Raw genomic sequence first — 21155 nt, forward strand, 5'->3', positions numbered from 1 at the left:
CTCTCGCTTTAATGTCAACATCCCCCTCACTTTCTCTCTCTGTGTTTGTCTCCAACTCACGCTCCTCACCAGAGGGAGTGCTGTTCATTTTTCATCTTCAGTTCAACTCCTCTGTAGCCAACTCTCTGGAGACTGTCTAGTGTGTGTTTGTGTGTAAGGGTGAAGGGAAGAGGCGGTGGGGTGTCATGCTATTTTCTTCTTTTGCTGGACACCTGATTTTTCTGTTTTTGTACAGAATCCAATCACCAACCCCAACAGATGAGCCAGGAGAGTCATTAAGAAACCATCTAAATGTAATACTAAATGTAGCGGACTAGCTGATTTGGAGTTTGGGGTTGAAAAAAAGGAAACGTGAACATTTGTATATTTCAGCTATTCCAAAATGTAGTTTTGCAGTTATCTAATACCACTAAAAACTCACTTTTTTTTTTTTTTTTTTTTAATTTCTTTGTAATACAGAACTATATAGGAAAGAACTGTGTAATTTGATAGATAATAAAGACAGTGTTTAATTGGTACATATCCAATGAATAAATTCCATTAATTGGTGAGCTAGTCTAATCAAGACGGCCTTTCAGTCAGTGAACAGCAGGTCAGCTGAACATGCAAAAATGCAAAATTTATCTGCAGGTGAGTGTATAATTCAACATATAGGGAAAATATAGTTTTCAATAATAAATTGATATTTACTTGGGTTTATACTGAGCTTCTCCTCTCCAAGGAAATTTCAAGGGAAAGAAAATCACTATAAATGGTATAAAATTACATAGTTCTTTCCAGGAAAGTTCAATGGAAATCATGCTTGGAAAAACCTGTAAAATAAAAGTGGTACAAAGAGTATTCAAAATGTTGAATTTTCATATACTGTGTATACATGTAAGTCATTTTCAACAGCCTACAGGAGCTGGGAGGCTGACTTGAATACAACACCAGTAGTCCCGTTACACTTCCCTGAGGTACACCACAAGTGACAGGCCATTGGTCCAAAGGAACTTGCCTCAGACATATCCTGTCAACACAAAGTACCTTTAACTTGATGTAACAAGATTGTATGATCAGCTGTACGGATGTCCATTAAGACTCACAAAATTTGCCTTCATCAACATAAAATTCAAAGTGACCTCCTTGTATTTTAAAGAGCATTTTTCCTTCTACTTGTTTCCTCATCAGCTCAGTGTGAAATTTGACTTTTGTGTGAAAAAATATTTTTGCTAACCTGATGATGGACGTACATCACTGGATTACATTTGATACTGGAGAAAACTTAAAAATGTGATCATTCTCAGGCAAATTCTGAAGCATCTTTTTTCTATGATTTCTAAGCAAATTTATGGAGGTTTATTGGAGTTGGACATTGAAGATAATGTGTAAGTCACACTGAATGATATTAATATGTGTTTCATGTCTGTGTGTTAAGATTTGACTGAGTTATAACTCCAAAAAAGCAGCAGCCAGCAGGAATTCCAGTCCAACCACATCCAAAAACTCCACAATAAGATACAGAAGGCGTGTTTCATACAGAAATGAAAGCCTCTTGAGTGACCATTTAGTTACACTAATCAAAGCTTTTGAGAAAAATATTTATATGAACACTGGCCTGGAGATACTGAGATTAAGTCCTCCTCCATGTTGCTTGCAAAGACACAAATGGGGTCATTTGAACTACTTCATCTCAGCCAGTCTTACCTGGTTCGGTGCAGTTTTTTTCAGGCTCGGAGTAGAGCTTAGACTCGTTGTCATAGACTTCTTGTAGAAGGTGACGACTCTCCCACCTGGCTTCCTTCACCACCACGGAGTTGGAAATGTGATATCCTGAGACAGTCATAAAGAGAAAGCAACAAAGGAAAAAGAGATGGTAGAATGGTTAATGGTTGCATGAGGACTCTCATTCACTTCAAACAAAACCACCACACAAACCATTAGTGGCAGCTCTCTGCCTGGGGAGTTGGCTTTATGAAAGACACTGAACGCATCGCATAAAATGACAAACTCGGTTTTATGCAACAAAGTGGAGGACGTTTAAACAGTTCTATTGATGAACATTGACTACAGACTTTTTATTCTCAAACACTCTAATGGTGGTGATGCACAAGCTCTTAGTTCCACAGTTAATTGACATTCCTAAATACTCCAAACATTCCTTCTCCCCACAGAACAAAGGGAGATGAGACATGCATCTTGTGTCACCACGTTCCTGCGGGAGCATTAGTATGGCAGCATGCTGTGCCGCAAGGCCGATCATTCCAGCTCAGTCATCTGGGTCACAGTATCCTCAAGCGCCCCACCTCCGACCCATCTTCTCTCCCACCATGCAACAGGCCCTGACTTAGGTGCAGAGCATGCTGGGGCTTCTATAAATAGCACCACGCTCAGCTATATTTATCAAAACGCAGAAACATGAAACGCTTGCAACGTTTTACAAACAGCTATGTCGCAGGCAGATGGAAGAATAGAAAGGCACTGAGCTGGAGCAGGATGCTTTGGAGTTATGAGTGTAGCTGCTGTAAGAGGCAGAATTATAAGTCTTAAAGGTGTGCTTGAAAATCTAAACTTAACTTTAGTTTTGTAAGCTTGTACATTTAAGTTTGTACCTGTAAGAAGTCTCCACAAATCCAGGTAAAATGAATCATCTAGTTAAAGCTGCTGTAATCAATATTTCTATATCAACACTGAATCAATGATGACATATGAAAGGGTTCACTCATAGTGACAAACCCACAGAGAAATCAGCTCTCCAGTTCCTCTCAGCTCTATCGAGCATTTTAGTAACTTTCAGCTCATTATTTTGGTTTTACAACCTCAACATTACCGTTTTGGTTTAGTCTCACTGCTCTCCACAAGCAGCTTTTTTCAGTGAAAAAGCTCTGATAAACCCACTGTACACTACCTGCCCAGCAACAAACAGCAGACAGACAAAGTTAGCGACTAGCTGGTGAACATAGTGGAGCATTTAACAGCTAAAGCAGCTAGATAATTATACCAAAACTAAAGCACCTGTTTGATGTGTGAATTGAGATAGTTTTGATCTGTTAATGTTGTGTTTAAAGCTTCATGTATAAATCTATATAATGTCTGGGAGTGCATTAGCAATTTAGTAATGTTAGCATGACTTGACAGATGTAAAATTAGCTAGCTATGGTGTTATGAGACATTTTAACCAAATAACTTGTTCTAGCTTAAGATCTAAGTCAAAAGTCAAACATCTGTGAGCACACTGAAAAATATGCCTCACAGCCTGTAATGTTAAGTTTACAGGCGGAAACTAAAATGTTCAGGCTGAAAAAGTAAGCCTGCAAGTACACACTTGGGTATGATGCAGGTACACACCAAGGTGTGCAGGCTTACAAAACTAAAATGATCAGTAAACTTATTTTCAAGCAGCTTTATGGATGCTTTAATATTCCACACTGAAGGTGTAATGTAACCAAAATACAAGATATCTGCAGTGTCAAATGCTAAAATACATTTGCACTGATCTTTTTTTTAAGCCCTGTTCCAGACTGAAGGCAATGTTGTCTGTCTACCTTCCCTAAAATCAGTCTGGATAATCCACACACATCTCATTGTGAACAGTGTTCATGGGGACCAAATCGACACCACCACAAACAAAATTTCAATCACTTCAATTGTATCGGGCTGCAGGCGGAAATCTCAAAACCTACACAAATTAAATCAAAACTATCTGTACGGAAACATACCACTGAATATGTAAGTTGGTGAACTTGACTCTTTAATTTTACTTATAAAAAGAAATGTGTATTTTACCTTCAAACACACACAATGCACAGATATGCACACTTGATTTCACTGTGTATAGTTTGACAAACAGAACCAAAGGCTGAAATCTGCCAAGCTGCATCAGCACCAAAGCTTATATACAGCTGTGACTTACTGTATGCTCTTCCCCTGAGCCAGTGTGTCCGTGTGTGTGTGTGTGTGTTTGTGTGTATGTGACATTACTAGAAGACATTGAACAAGTTTAAAGCTTGAAACACACTCAACATACATACACAGGAGTCCTCTCTTTGTCTTGTCATTACTTAATAACTTGAGTGTGTGTTGCATTAGTCGGCACACACATACAGACACATGCACACACACACACACTCACACACAGACACACACACACACCTCTGAGTGTTTTAGGTGGTTGGTGGTCCAGTGAAGCAGAATGCATCACCACTGCCGAGGTTGCTATGGTGACGTGACGGTAATGGATAAGACACAGGGGGATGGGCTGGGGGTGGCGAGGAGGGGGGGGGGAGGAGGTGCATGACATAACACTGAGTAACTCACGCACATGCACAGACACACACACACAGCAATGACGAACCAAAACTACGAGCACATGCTATCAGACATGCTGTGCAGCTCCGTCAGTCACACAGGTAAACACAGTCGTATCAGCAGCCGCAGGCTCTTCACTGTAGCGGCTCCACATGGGAAAGAGGGATGCCAGCCTTGTCGATCAGGATCATATGAAAGGCTAAAATGCATTATTTCCCATTTGCATTTTAATATTGATCAATTTCAAAGTCAAATTCAGATTTTCATATTCATTATGTGCTCGTGAAGAGCTGTGAGGCAGACTATTGCGAAAGATTCAGTATTGAGTGTTTCTCCTCCTCTACTGGGAAAGGTTTGTGACGAACACAAGCGCATACACTTTCATCTGTTTGTGAAGGGATTATAGTGTCTTGAGTGTGGCGATGTTTGTTGGACGAGTCGGGTTTCTGGTGTAACTTCACTAACCGGCACGTAGGAGTCCCGACACACTGGAAAAAGATACCTTAAGAACGACTGACTGGTTTGGGATTAAATTTAGCATTGACATCTGTGATTCTGTAACTAACTGTAAGTAACTGTCATATCCAGCGTTGCAGTTAATTATTTAATGATTAGCAACATGATTTGTATCTTGTATCTATGTTTTGGTGCCTTGCTAAAGAGTTTGCCAGCTGCCACCCAAGTGTTTGCATCATAAGCAGAGCGTCCATGAGGGCAGAGGGGGCGACTGCCCCAGGACCCATGCTCAGTAGGGGCCCCGCTGGGGACATAGTACACGACCCAACTGCCATTGCACAAGCACAGCAGGAATAGTAGAGCTTAACTCTCTTAACTTGTTCTATACATTCTCTGATAGTTCTTATCACTACAGATTTAATCCGCCCTCCAACCACAATATGGGTTGCAGTAACAGAGTGGCGCTGTTCGTATTTCCACTCCCTTGACTCCACAGGAAGTGAAGACTGCAGAGGCAGAGATTCAAAGTTCATGACCAACTTCGCTGAAAACTTTAGCTAAAATATGAGATACTCATGTCTCTTTATGTTTCTGGTGAATGAAACTCACAGGTCGAAGTTTCAGCTCTCTGAGACTCATTAAGAGCTGTTTGCGTTCATGCATGGATGAAGCCAAACTATCCAACCTCATTGCTGTGTGTTGAGCAGGACATAAACATTGACAAGGACAAAGTGGTTGAAAGAGAGGAGGATGGAGTTTTAACAAGGGACCGTGATATGTACAAAGTTTGTTAACCTAATTGGATTATTTTGTCCTCTGGAGGATGGTGGAATACACAAATGGATCTTGCTAAACTACAGCAGGCTGAGCAGGGACAGCAATTGGTGAATGAAACATGTAACTTCTGTAACTTATGGAAGTTATATTATGTAGGCCTACTGGATCTTGCACTGGGACTGACAAGCCCACTGAGGCTTTGAATAAAGAGGATTTCCCCCAGTTCTGCATGTGTAAGTGGTTCAGTCACCTGCTGACTGTGTGTGGTTTGAGGATGAGCCTGTGCAGAAGGTGTCTGCTTGTTGCTTGTGAGGATTCATTCATGCATATAGAAAACAGGAGTAAGTGGTGTCTTACATGCAGTGATACTTTCTGACATGAACACAAACTCTTAAAGAATATACATGAAGAAATATGTGTAAGTCACATATCTACAGTATGATCCGTGCACTTATGCTGTCTAAATTCCATCCTAGAGTTTTCTAATTCAATGTAATGCGGTTTGTTGCGTTAAACCACTATGAAACACTCTGAATTTGTCATAAAATGACATGTTGTCCTACTTTATACCTTATTTCTTTATTTGGCTTCTGACCACACCACTGCTATTATAAGTGCTTAATTAACTTAGCTAACCTTGATATGTGCGGGGTCACATGATGATAAAAAAGAGAGCAATTTCTTTTTTGATTTGTCTCTATTTGCACTGCTCCTTTCTCGGGAAATACTGAGCGCTTTCACCTTTTCACAGCTCAACAAAGTTACAAACATCCATAATTAGTCTTTATTAACTTAAATAACTTCAATTTTGGTAATGAAGAAATCAGTCAGAATGTTAGATTTTTCTGTTGTTTAACTCCATGTTTACTGCATCTTGGCGTCTGTCTGTGTCACTGCTTGTGGTGTTGCTGACTGTCTACTTTGTATTTGAACAGGTCTTGTATAGTGTTGTAGACCGCTGTGTCTAGTTTATGTTTGTTATCCCCGTGTCAGGAAGACATGCTACTGAGACAGTGCACCTGGCCTGTCGCTGTCCATCGGTGGTGGTGCTGAATCGTTCGTCAATAGATGCGCATAGAGCGCTGCGTTCTGTCCTCGGTGCTGAAACATGTTTCCGTTTTTTGCTCTCCAGAACAAGCTTGTCTGACAAAATGGCTTCACTGTATGTTTTCTTCGACATACAGTGGGCTTGCTTTGCTCAATAAGTGACAATTTGTGTTAATAGATAGGATAGAATATAGTTATTTTATTATTGTATGAATGCTGCGCCCCCTCTCTGCTGAGTCTAGCTGCGCCCCTGGTTTGTATAGTTTTTGTCTTTTGATATAATCCCCTTGCTCTCCCTCCCTCTCTGTCTGTCTGTCTGTCTCCATGTTTCGCCTTCATCAACCCTGATGTAGCATTTGAAAACCTTTGGTCTGGTCAAAGAGCAAGACAAGACAGGCACAACTTGAAGAAGCCTTGAAATAGAAGTTCTAAGTTGCAGCAGAGAGCTGTGGCCCTCCAGAGAACTCAAAGCATCAACTGCAGGCTTCAGGAACAACAGCTGGCGGAAACGTTTCCCGACAACTCAATGACACAGAGCTCAAGCTCAGCCAGCAGACGACTGTCCTAGATGAGAGTAGAAAGGCTCCTCATAAACTGTATAAGGAGTGCACAGATCTAGGAAGGAGACACACTGACATTAATTCTGACTATCATGATCTACTTAAAAGTCACAGCGTCCTCTAAGTTAGATATAAGAGGCTCAGCCGTGACCAGAATTCTGTCAGTTGTCTGTGAAGATTCTCAGTCATCCGGGAGATATAAAGTAAGTTGCTGTTTATTCTTAAATACTTTCACCACTCACTCAAGAGACTTAATCATTTTTACAGACAGATCAGGGAATCCAAGGCAACCTCCGAGAGACTACACTCTTTAAATGCTCTGCCACTCAGCCAGTGTGTGTTGGGACAGCATCCAGCCACCCGTTTAGTTTTATGTTTGTGTTTTTGCAGTAGAAATGCTTATAATGTTTACTTTGTCAACATGCATACAATAAATGCAGTAGATGAGAAAAAAAAACACATAAATGAAAGGTGTTTTGTGATTTTGGAGACACCTGTGTGCTTTGCGCCAACTGAAGCCACAAAAATTGCTCTTTTGTCTGCGTTTTGCAATAAGAGGTGGTCTGAGCAGGTTTTAACGCAAACACAATTTCATGCCAAAACAAGCACCGAAATTGCACTGCGCCGCTTAGTCAGAACAAACACAGCCTCAGCTGCGCCTCTCCTCCCACCTCGGCACAAACATGTTCGTTCAGTGCCAGAAAATTACCAAACAGGTGCAGAAAATAGACTCGCACTTGAGGAAAATTGCATAAAGACGGTATGTGGCCCAGTGCTGGCATTGTGCGGGCAGGAAAACAGAGCCCAGAGAGGTAGAAACAGACAATAATACAAAGGGGAAGAGAAAGGTGGCTAAACACTAGGTGAATGAATGTCTGTGTATTTTGGTGGATTTCCCTCCGGATGTCAGACAGTATGGAGTCAGCCAAGATGTGCAGTACCTGCAGGAATCACCCACCTCATAGATCTAGGCCAGCAGCATATGTGTGTGAGATGAGTGTGTATAGAAAAATGCTTCAGGGGGAATCTTAAACACCAAGGGAGCTGCAAAGAACCTCACAAATATTCTACCCATCCACTACATTCATCTATCCATTTCCCTCTCTCCCTTACTAACACACTGTCCTATATTGGCCAAAGTCCTATATCTATAGGTCCAGGCCGACCCCATAACGTCACATAACATGGCCGCCCATCGCTCCTCACTGTCATCCTTAATTAGCTACTTCATCTTCATTAGCGTCCCTTGGCAGGCATGTGCGTGTATGCATGTGAGTACATGTGTTCATGCATTTCTCCATGTCCATGAAGACACCTCTGAGTCCTTGTGTTTAGAGCACGGTCCTATGTGTAGCATGTGTGCTGTGTGTTTGTATATTGTATATTTGTGTTGAGGGATATCACTAGTCTGTTAAAGTCCTGTGTGTATGTACAGTATGAGTGCGAGCTACAACCTTGTCCCTGGAGAGAAAAGAATCAGGCCATGAGCACGTGGCTCCTACTATACACAGCTATAACATGCTACACGTGATACTAACATCCTTGGCTTCTCTTCACAGGACATGCAATATCTAGGTTACTGTTCTGTATTATTATAGAATAAATACATACATACATTATTACATTAGTAATTACATTAGTATTGTGTTTCAGGTACCCAACCCATGCTGATCAATGAAAGCTCATCTAATCATTTTTGAGCCAGATGTGTCAGCTCTGACAGGGACGCCGTTACTTTCTTCAGTGTCAGTCCTTCTCTTCATGGTACTGAATGTTTTTACTCAACTAACCAGCCCAAAACCAAATGACTTAGCAAAACTAAAAATTGCACCAGCTGTGATCTTTGATTATCTAAAATAATTGAAAGTTTAACTAGTGCTTAAAGCTTACATGTTAGAGTGGAACAAGCTGTGTCTTGTGTCTATTAGAGTTCATGTGAGAAGACGATGTGCCACACTGTGCAGCTGTGTGTGAACACGTTACCGCTGCAGAGCAGAGTTTCACACTTGTGTTGAATGTTGAGTTACTGTGAGAGCTGGACAGGAGAGGTGATACCTCTGCGTAGTGTCATGGTCGGTGTTGGGGTAATGTGTTTTGTAATGACATTACTTTTCCCAGTAATGTAGTACTGTTACACTTTATAGTTTGATTTTTGGAGTAACATGAGTTACTGTCTGGTGGAAACCGTGTTACTTGTGAAATCCTACATATGCAATTCAACAGAATTAAGGCTCTGACGCATTACATTAAACTCAGTGTCAATATCTATCAAAGAGAATGTGTTTTGCCTTGGCTGATTGCTCCTTCTGCTGTCTGAATATGCATCTGTGCAGGAGTGAAAAGGGTAAAGAAAGTACAATTTGATGACGCCGAATGCTTTGAAAGTGCAGATGGTTTACTTTCATTTGGATTTTTAAGAATATCACATAAAAATGTAAGTTGTGTTTATGTCAAAGTAATTTGTTGAAGCAACTGACTGGAAAAATGCCCATCCTAAACAGCTGGCAGAAGAATCTCAACCCCTGCTGAACAAGCTGCCATCAGTGTGCAGCAGGCTGTTGAAGATAATGTTATCACAACTGATGGAAATGATGGCCTAAAGAAGACTAAAACAATAGGACTCAAGCTAATGAAGAGACAAAGTGAAACTGGAACTTGCAGGTTCTGTTACAGAGGTAAGAAAACCTACTTCAAAATCCCATTGACATGTGTAACTACGCTAATAACTAAAAACCCAGCCTTGGAACAGAACCTCAACCTTCTTAACTATATGTTGTGTGGCTCACGTCATATGTTTAGATAAGGGTGGTAGCTTTTTGAAAATGTATTGCTGTTAATTCAACATTTATGTTTTTTAGTGGGCTCAAAGTTTGAACTCAGACCTTGTTTGTTGTAACCTTTTAATGCACAACCAACCAGATCAGGGATGGGAAGCAAGCGGACCATTTCACTACATCTAAACTGGATCCCAATTGTGATTATACTGTCCACTGATAGAGGGCACTCCTTTGAAATGCAAGAAGCCTGTAGCCAAGCAACTGCGGTCTCATCTGGTCTCGCCCACCAGGCCTCTTTGCAAACGACAAACGAGAGACACGAGCCACCAAAAAAGAAAATTGGACCAGGGGAACTGTGCCTTCCAGGCAAAATGGGAAACATTATCTTTTTTCGGAATTCAGAGACAAACCTATGTGCTTAGTGTGCCTAGAAACAAAATCAACCATGAGGGATTTCAACTTGAGTCGCCACTGCAGCACCACGCACAAAGACAAATATGACATGTACACCGGAGCTGCCAGAGCCGCTATCATCGCTGACCTCAAAGGAAAAAAATACACTGACAGCAGAGCCTTTTTACCAAAGCCACGACTACACAGGAGCCCTCTCTCAAGACATCTTATGCTGTTTCCCTTGAGTTTGCTAAAGCAAAGAAGCCCTTGTCAGATAGTGAAACAGTGAAGCGATGTGCATATGGGGATTTACAGATGTACATTGAGATCAGATGGATCAGCCGCGGGAAGTGCTTGGAGAGGTTTTTCTGCGCTGCACGCTGAAATCCCAGTGTTCTTGGAGGACAGCATTCGATGTGATATTACTGCAGTAAACTCAGGGATACAGATTTTCTCTGCGACATGGTCTCGCTTGCCGATATTACCTCTCATCTTAATCACCTGAAAATGCAGTTGCAGGGAGGAGGCCAAACTGGTGCACACATGAACACATTTGAATATGAAAAATAGAAATGTTGGTAAAATAAACTACCAGTATATGTTTTGTTCTTTTCATTAAATAAGTAGCTATAATTGGCTAACTGAGTGATGGGGTTACAGTATCCTACTGATGGAATTGCTCAATCACAATCTGGTCCTCTGGTAGTGAGGCTAACATTTTTGGAGCCCTCTCTATCATCCAAGTTGCCCATCCTTGAATCAGATAAAAGCTGTGTGTATTGTTGCTGTACATGCACACACACTTGCTATTTTTTTTACTTAGAACTAAGCCAAAGTAAACCACCAGACACATTTTTAAGAGGCAGAGCTATTTAAAGCAGATCACAAATGTGTTAATATGTTGATACCATTGACCTGGGATCCATGCTATGAAAGTATGTAAATGATGGCCGAAAAGCTAATTGTGTGTTTTAGAATTCCCAAAATTGTACTAAATCCACATAAAATTATACCATGATTTTGGCAAGAAGACTGTAGAATGGTTTAAAAGCAGCAGTCAGTCAAGGCTACTAGGTTTGTTAATAGGTGAATAATACACAATGGCACTTTCCTGCTAAGCTGGTGATGTAAACTTACGCTACACCTCGTCATGCTATCAGCATTTACACTGGGCAGTTATTTCAGTGAGCTTTGGTTTAAGCTCCCATACATCACTACAATTCCTCTATATGTAGACCAAAAAAAAAAAAAAAAGAAAACACCATCTACAGTGTGAGCGGTCAGAGGCAGAATCATTCTACACAGAATTTGCTTTTCCAGACAGTCAAGCAGTCAATGCGCTGTTACAAATCCTGACTGTCACACTGCCAACTGAAATTCAGAAACACACTATCTACGAGTGCTCAGCTACATCCTCTAAATATCTCACTGCTGTGAACTGCATGTCACACACCTCGCTCTCTCAGAGACACACCAGCCAGCTAAGCCTTGCCGTGTGATTGTCCATCCATAAATCAATAAGACCATGAGTGGTTAGAATGACATCAGTCGCTTGTGTTTTAAAGAAATACTGTATCTGTCTCCGCAAGTGATGTCAAGGAAGATTTCCTGAGGGGATATATATTTTATATATATATATATATATATATATATATATATATATATATATATATACATATATATATATATATACATACTTTATACAGTATGCTTAATGTGAATTTTCATGATAGATTATACACCTACATAAAAAAAACAATATAATCCCGTCAGAGAGTTTCTTTAATTGTTGCTTAATGAACGTGACAGCTTGTTAATGGTCTCATTAGCTGAAACTGTCAGACACCACTCCTGCTGTGAGCGTGTAAGTGTGCTGTCATCTATCGCCTCTTGCTCTCGTCTCTCTTCCTGTCTGAGGTCGAGCCGGGCAGGGGGGCTCAGAGGAGCCTCTCCGCCTGCAAAAAAGGGTCATACGGGGGACGGTGTGGAACACTCCCCTCTTCTTCTGTGGAGCTTTATCTGAGCCTTCCCGCTACTGGTCAGCTGTCTGATGTTAGTATAGAACAGCTTGTTTCGAATTAACTAAAAAGCAAATAGGTTTACCATATATTGACTAGGCATCTAATAGTTTCATAGTGCAATTATCATGGTTGTCACTTATTAGTTCACATCTTATTTTGAAATTTTGCAAGAGATGCAAGAGTTTTCTGTCAGCAACTTTTTTTTATAAACAAAAACACCCCAGCTATTTTTATACCACAAAGTCATCTTTGACAGGGGTAAAAGTTCCGTTGTCTGTTTTTATCTCTTCACGGCTCTCAACCCTGCCTCAACCATAAAACTGATATCTACCGGCAGCAAATTCAAGGCAGGTATGATCATGCAAGTGTGACTGAGGGAAGCGCAATCAGAATTTTGATATCTTTGAAGCATCGTTCGGAGGAGGTGATAGTACAGAAGACAAGTCCTGCTAAAAACAAAGTAATGCAATCCACGGTCTTGTTTGTGTGTGTGTGGGTGGGTGAGTTGGTGTGGATCAAACAAACTGGGTCATACAACATGTTGTCCAAACCACATCAAGGCAATAATGATGTCAGTGATAAATAATAAGAATACATTTGCTGTATACTTACAATTAATTTTCAAACAGACTCATAGCATTCAAAAGTGACATATTGATTGAAAAAAGCTAGAGCTATAACATATGATAGTAATGACAAATTGTAAGATACATCTGACAACCTTTCAGTATCTTACTGATGAAGCCTATTCATTCAGTTGACAGCTATACAAAACTGCAAGCTAACGGTAACTTCACAAACTGAAAGGACTTTACACCCCAAATTTCATGGGTCCTGATTCATAGCTTAAGTTTAAAATGATAATATGACACGCCTAAAAGTCAAACTGGAAGATTCCATCTACTGCTCACCATCAGCTGTCCACCATTGAAACTAAACATCCACTAAGCTAGCTGCTAGCTAGTGTTATGTAAATGTAATAAAAGACCAAAGGATTTGCTTATCATTTTTTTTACGTGCAGAGTTGTGCAAGGATGATCATTTGCTCTGTTAATGTGTGCATGTCCTTGGCCCACTCCTCTTTCCATTCTGGCCTAGGCTCAGATAAGGTATCATTAGGGGTCTTGGAGTAAACAGGACAGGTTAAGTGGTCAAAGGCCACATATAGCTTCGGGCTTTTGCCTTCCTGTGTCCATGGGAGATGTGGCTCTTATCTAGCATACATGAGCATGTAAATGTACACCTCGTGGTTGTTTGCCATTGGCTGTAATCATAAAAGCTGCCCAATCACCGATCATTTCTCTGTTCATTCTGTAACTATAATAGAATAGGTTTGCTTGCTTTGTTTGGTGAGACGAACTGATGCAAATCTTTGTGTGTTCCGTCTCCTTATTGTACAATAATATTTTTTAATCTTCAACCCAGCAGTTTTTTGTGTATTATTTCATATGTGTGTTTAGTGTTTTCAGACAATATCCACAACACTTGCCTGGCTGAAAACAACATGAAGTGACCAGCTAATGTTAACTCTGTGGTGTTTGAATTTGCTGGTGACAGTTATTTTAAATCAATGGTTTTTCAATTGTTATTTAACGCCTTTTAGCACACAGTTACTGTAATAGCATGACTTATAGCCTAATTAAACTCTCACCATTTTAAATAGCTCTCTTTTAAAATCACGGTTTCAATAAATAGAATATTGATTATATTGATTATAGTAATCTTCTTACAAGTAGCTAGTTGTTGCAATTTCAAAAACAATAGACAATTACTGTATACATTTTGAGACATAATTATAAATCGGCATATGATATCAATTCCAAGAAACCTGGAATCTTCTACATACCTCTACAATGAAGGACCAGGAATATTCTGTATTTTATTGCTTTTCAGTACAAAACTGAAAAAGGACACCAGATGTATTTCAAGCACAAAATAGTTGATGAATCATGCTGAAGAATAAGTTCACCTTCATTAGTAGAGCCAAAGAGAAAATCTTAACCAAAGATGCAAAAAAAGGTTAAGATGAGGAAATATTATCACAACTAGAAATGACAAGATTTTAGAGGAAAGTCCTGTTTGATATTTGAGAAAGTTACAGTGAGACGAGGGAGACCAAATCATCTTTGATCCTGTTCCAATTTTTATTTGACTTTTCTGACCTTTCCCGCAGACAAATGAACCAAATTTGCTCTTTCTTTCTGGCCCACAGCAGATCCATGTCTCTTTGGATGAGCAACTCATCCAGTATACATGTCACATGTGATAACCCATGATGTCAACATGATGTCACTCATGTCAGAGTATGCGAATGTATTACATAAGTGTCATGTTGCCTTTGCCAATCAAACACACATGATGCAAGAAACACACAGGTACAGCTGAAGAGAGCTTTTCACTTCATCTTTTACAAAGACTTACTGCATGACTTCTCTTCCACACTACAAAGCAGACCAAATAATGTATGAGCTTCAGAGCAGCAAAAATAAAGTGTGTGTGAGAGTGAGAGGAAGATTATCACTGTAGAAATGTTTTATGTGTAGAGATCTGACAAAACACATACACATACACACACACACACATTTCAGTACAAATTGTCTCTCCAGTGCTGAAATGACTTCAGACAAGATAGTTATGTAATCAGGGTGTATTTGCCTAAACTGTCCAAAACTGGACTGGGGGGGGGAAGTAGATGGTGTATTCTCTGTGTGTATCTTACAAGAGGTTTGTGATGGACAAAACATGATCTGATGAGTTGGACAAAGCTCCACATGACTAAAAGGCAGTCTCATAATGACATGTTCTGTGCAGGTATATGAGTATAAATATGTGTGTTTGGAGTCGTACGCTTGGCCTTTGTTTTGAGTAAAATGTGAGTTGAGTAACATGTCTTCTGCTTTGTCTGTCTGTCTCAAAAAAGCTTGTAGCCGACCTGAAGCTTAGTGACGTAGTGATTATTTGCAGGACTAGTTGCCAACAAGCGGACAAGCTAACCAGTAACATACTAGCTAAGCAGGAGCATGCTAGCTCTAACCCATCGATGTATTAAGACAACTGAATACGGTGCCGCCGCTCAGCCTTGCTACCAATTTCTCCTAGTGGTCACTCATGGTTTTGCTGCAAAAAATAACTTGCAGCCCAAAAAGCATTTTCCCCATAGACCACCATTATAAAAGAGACGTCTGTAAAACTGTTAAAAGTATACCTGGAGCTGCATATAAGGTCATTTGTATTACAAATCCATGAAGGTTTTATATTTGTAAAACTCTCCTTGAGCCTAGAAAAAGCAATTTTAAAGTCTGTGACGTCATACCAATATACAATCTATGGGCTGAGCAGGAACTCATGGCAGAAACACTACCTTGCATATTCAGTGTGTAGCTCAATGCGGAAGCAAACCCAAAAGCTAGAAACTTTTTTGACTCAGGTGAGCAACTTACATCCGATTAAAGTGCCATCTTTGAGTCCGGTATTTAGTTCTTATAATACATCAATGCTCTAGCCATTCACAATAGCTCTCCAAGCTGGAGCTAGCTGGATTGCTAAGTATACAATAAGTTTGCACAAGTTTGCACTTATTCAAGAGATGTATTTGTACCACCGAGTACTGTTTCCTTGAAAGAGAACCATGCCTCCTTTGTGGCACAGTTTATACTCCAACAGAGTTTATATGATATGCTGCGTCTAGCTTCTTAGGCCTTGTTCAGACTACCAGGCCAAATCCATTTTTTGGCATATCAAGTTTGTATCCAGATTGATTTTAGAAAGTCTGGACAGTAAAAAAAAACACATGTGAAATGCAACTTTTGCAAATCGGATCCAAGCCACATTTGGAGGTGGTTTGAAATGTGATTCCAATCGGATTTCTACAGTTGTGTCTCAGTCCGGCTGTTCAAATCGGATTTTATCGTCTCAAATCCAGAGTGATGGAAGTGCATCAGAGCAGCTGAGCAGAGTCCATGCTGCTACTAGCAGAGCAATATGGAGGGCAGGACAGAGAACAACCGTCTGTGGACAGACGCTGAACTAAATTGTCTGCTGGCACTTTGGGGGGAGGCTGGATCGCCATTTCTCATGCTTCTGCATTGGAAAGCCGCATCATCGGCATACATAGTTACTGACGCCTACGTTATTACCACAGATTACCATGTTTATTGTCACTACCATGCAGATAGGTTGGTGATGTCTGGACAGACAAATCTGATCTGACCTCTTGCAAATAACAGTGCGGACAGTCTGTCTTAAAGATTTGATTTAAGAAACAAATCTGATTTGCCTGCGGCCTGAACAAAGCCATAGACTCTACAGGTCTCTGTTCCCTTCAAGTACAACTGAAATTAAATTGCCTGATATCTGCATATCTGCTCTGTGAATCACTTGTTCTGTGTTCCCATTGAGAAAAAGTCAGAAACCAAGAAATTTATATTTCATATGCTTTGGTTTCATGAGGGCTCCCCCTATTAATTTGATGAAATACCGTTAGTTATCCATCTACGTAGATGGATACCTTGTTTCTTTACAGTCAATCAAATCTCCTAACAAACTTATCTAACTTACAAACATGAACACAAATCTTGTCCTGCACTTTAGCTTGCTGAACAAGCCACCAACAAACATTCAGCGGGGAATAGAGCACCGCTGAAGCCAGTTTGCATGCTAGATAGCTAATTAGCTGTTCTTCTGCAGCACATTAAACATTTGTGCACACATCTAAATGTCACTTCAGCCAGGTTAGATGCAGGAGTTATGTGTTTTTCCCAAAATACCTTTTTTTCTTTTAATAATAAAAAACCTATTAACAATACATTTTTTATCATATCATACTGATAATTTAAAACACGTTGACATTGTTTTAACTTAATTGTCAACACATTTGCTTCACCTTCTTACTCATGTTGATAAGACTCCTTGGTCTCCTTGGAGTTCTATGTTGAGGAACATAGAAGAAAGTGGCTCCATCCATTTTTGCCGACAGCCAACCTACTGTCACTGTGTCTAATTCTATTCTAAAACCTACCTGGGCAGCCGAGATATTTTGATGAACTACATGAATGCCTCACTCAGCTAATATCCCAAAGTTATTTTTCTGTCTTCAGAACATAATACACAACATCTACGCCACTTGGTAACAAACTTATAATCAGCCAGACTTTAATAGAATGGCCACTGGCAGCCAGACTGCCTATTAAACAGTGAGTTTTCTGAATGAAGAGCAGGCTCCAGATAAGGGGACAATTTCACTCATTATCTTTCCAGTGAGGAGATGAATATCCTCAGTGTATTTGGCTTTTCAATAGGAAGGGCTTTTCTAATCTCTACTATAATAAGCTTCTCTCCAACTGCCTCATACACACATACAAACACAGACACACACAGATGGTTAAACTTCATTCGGAGTCATCTGAGAGTATGATTAATCTGATCGGAGTAATTAAAAGCGTAATAGGTTCCACTGGCCCTACTAAGTGCAGGTGAATAGTACTGTGATTGTGTTTGCATTGTTCAGGGGAACAAAAGGGTGGGCTAATCGCTGCAGGAGAGCTCAGTCGCACCACACTGTGTCATCATCAGCCAACAAGAGCCAGTCAGAGAATTCAGATAAAGCACATGGGTTTTAAATTCCATTTTTTAGTCTAATGGCGGCGGTAAGATATGGTCCCATACATGGTAGCGGACTGTGGCATTGTCCTCCCCAAGAGAAACAAATATGTTTATCTCCTTAATGGACTTTGAAGAAGAATCAAGAATGTTGTTCATTGGTTCAAAAATGTTCTACAGAACATTCTTGTCCTCAAGAGTATACAGAACAAATGTAGAGCTGCAACAATTAGTTGATTAATTGATTAGTTGCCAACTATTGATTGACTTGATTGGACTAATATTCTCCAAACACCAATTTTCAAAGAAAATGTGGTGAATGCTGCCGCTGCCATGCTGCTGTTGCATTTTAAATCAACAACAAATGCATTTTAGAGGCAACATTAATACAAAATGGGTCAATTAAAAAGGCAAACTGAGGCAGATTCACATTCCAGACTGAAATATCTCAACAACTACTGAATGGACTGTCATGGAACTTGGTACACACATTTCCACTCCCCAGATGATAAAACCTACTGACTTTGGTAATCCCCTGACTTTGACCTGCTGGTGGCACTAGATGTAATCATCCACAAATATCCATCTACTCAACGGACTGGCACAACATCTTGTACTGACACTTATGGTTCCCAGAAGATTAAACCTGAATCCACTGGACTGACATTAATTTGGTCATGTTACGTACAGGATACCACGCTAAGCAAAGACGATGACCATCATTTTAACATTGTCATTAGCTGTGTCTCCATTAGATTTGCGAGACAATTTTATGCAAACTTTTGAAGAATTTAAAGTGAACTTTTGAAATGTCACAAAAAGGAAAATGCAAATTAGGTGTGTTTCCATCAACTGGCTTGATGTGAGAATCATCAGCAGATGGCACTATAGGCTTAAATAATCCACCAGTACACAAAGCAAAAGAAGTAGAGGTTACCAACCGGAAACAAAACAAATAGTTTTATTGCCTTGATGAGAGAAAATGGAGAGAAGTCTTCAGGAATTTATTTCATTTGGGTAAGTTGCAATTGTTCTTTCATGTCAGCTGGTATTGGCCATGCTTCATGCTATCTTCCGAGAGCTGAAACAGTTGATCAGTCATGCGAGTTAAAAGTTCGCTACGTCATTATTTATTCAACAAATGCATTTCCATTACCCATTTTGTGCATAAACTCTTTTTCGACATTTCCAAAATCCACCTCAACAGGCGTGAAAACCTTTTGGCAAAATTGAGGAAGTTTTTTTTTAATTCTGGCATTTCCATTAAGCTTTTTTATGCAATACTTCAAAATGTGTATAAAAATAGGTTAATGGAAACACGGGTAATGGCTATTGTGAGCATGTTAGCATGCCGACATTTAGCTTTAAGCAGCACTCAAAGTACAACCTCACAGAGCTGCTAGCATGGCTGTAGACTCTTGAGGTGTTATGAAAGGATATCCTTTCTCTTCAAGCAGTCAATGTTTCAGAAAAACGCAACCTTAGTCTGTGGTGTAAAGGTAATAATATTACAGCCTGTATTTTGACCAACAGTAACAATGGAGGTGTCCCATTCAGGAAAATCTATCCTTGCTTAAAACCTATTTACAACAAAAACAATCATCTTCTTTGCTTTGTCTGTTAACCTACCTTTGTATTTCTGCTGAAAGGGTTGCTTGAGCCTTTCTTATATTACAGCATGAAGACGTATGACCTTGATTTTAATCTATAGCCACTAACCTACATTTCACTGCATTATAATTCTCAGACCAATACTGTCATTCTTGTGCCCTTTGGGGAAACAGCGGACTGTTTCATTTCTAATGTACAGGGAGTGACTCTGTATAGAAGGGGAGAATGTAGAGGGCCGGTGACAGGTATAGCAGGTCTTTGCCAAGCTCATCAATCAAATGCTTAATGAGGACTTTTACTGTGCTTCTCTAAATATAGCCAAAGGGGTCTACAGGTCAGCTTGAGACAGCAGTGGGACATGATTTTAAAAACCTACATGAAAATTTGACAATTCCAAGACTGTGGGTGACTGAGTAAGAGAAACTATAATTGTGAGAGGTAAAGGTAAGGAAGAGTTTTATTGCCTATAAGAACAATAATGTGCATAATTAAAGAAAAATTCTGTCATTTTTCAGTCTGTGACTTCTCTTCATAATGGTGGCCATTCTGACTATGCATCCTGCTAACTTTGTACTCACAGCTGTGGTAATTACAACAAATTCACAGCTTTGATCAACATTACTGTGTCTGAGACTTTTCCCTCCAAAAAATAACTGGAAGAAAATGAGTAAACACTCAGCTGCCTTTCCAGTGAGCAACAAGGACATTGGAAGTAGAATCATGCTACATATAAAATGACAAGTAATAAATGTTTGTTATTACTGCAGATAAATAGGCAGCTAGTTCAGTTTGCCAGCAAGTAGTTTTCTCTACAGTTAGCTACTTTAGCTAATCCATGAGGCTCATTTCTGTGTTTACTTTCAGTCAGACTCAGAGACAAGCATTTTAAAGGATTTATGTAAAAGTAAAAAACTTTTTTTTTTAACAGACTCCCCATTTTCTACAACAGAGGTGGCAGGTGCAAATTAGTATGACCTATATTCAGACTGACCACAATAAGGAGAATTAGATTATGTCCACACTAAGCCCGCTAAATTTGTTAACACTTTTTCTCTCTGCTTTGGCCCCCGTCCAGACTAAAACAGCAATCTTCTCTCCCGAAAATGGAGCTTTGTAGAAAACGCTGTTCTGGCATTTTAATGTTGAAGAAGGTATTTGCACAAAAGTAGCATTTTAGAGTTTAGCCAGCTTAATGTAGACGTAGTCTAAGTCCCAGGTTGAAGACCGTTAGACCGTTTCAGTTTACTATTTTGCATGGACTTAGGAGAATTAAATCAAATAACAATGGATTCTACTGCTAAGCATTTAACTGAGCCTGTCAATGGTGATTACTAACACACTGTATAACAATCAGACAATGGACAATAAGTAGAAAGAGGAGATTAGAGAAGAGGAGCAGTAAAGCAAAGAGGGTATTAGAGGAGAAGTGGAAGGAAAGAAGTGAGGAGAACATTAAGAATGAAGGAAGAGAAGGAAGTAAAGACAACAGCAGGTCTCCAGAATCTACAATGGCCACACTCCTCCTGAGGGATGGACCCTCTTTTCAACTCTTCCTCCTTTCATCTGTCTCTCCGAGCTGAGCAAGGATCCCAGAATAAACATGGCGGGTGCTAAAATAGGCTTTGGGC

The 21155-nt window shown here is 39.9% G+C and overlaps 1 protein-coding gene across 1 annotated transcript in view; it reads right to left on the reverse strand.

Annotated features, from left to right (window-relative positions):
• The window catches only part of slc24a3 (solute carrier family 24 member 3), a 124606-nt gene that overhangs the window by 68730 nt on the left and 34721 nt on the right, over positions 1-21155 (reverse strand). Inside the window, exon 3 of the mRNA XM_044373136.1 lies at positions 1687-1812. Within this exon, the coding sequence (XP_044229071.1) occupies positions 1687-1812 (126 nt within the window). The remainder of the gene's footprint in view (positions 1-1686; positions 1813-21155) is intronic.

This window comes from Thunnus albacares, chromosome 14 (genome assembly GCF_914725855.1).
Source record: "Thunnus albacares chromosome 14, fThuAlb1.1, whole genome shotgun sequence".
Lineage (NCBI taxonomy): Eukaryota > Metazoa > Chordata > Actinopteri > Scombriformes > Scombridae > Thunnus > Thunnus albacares.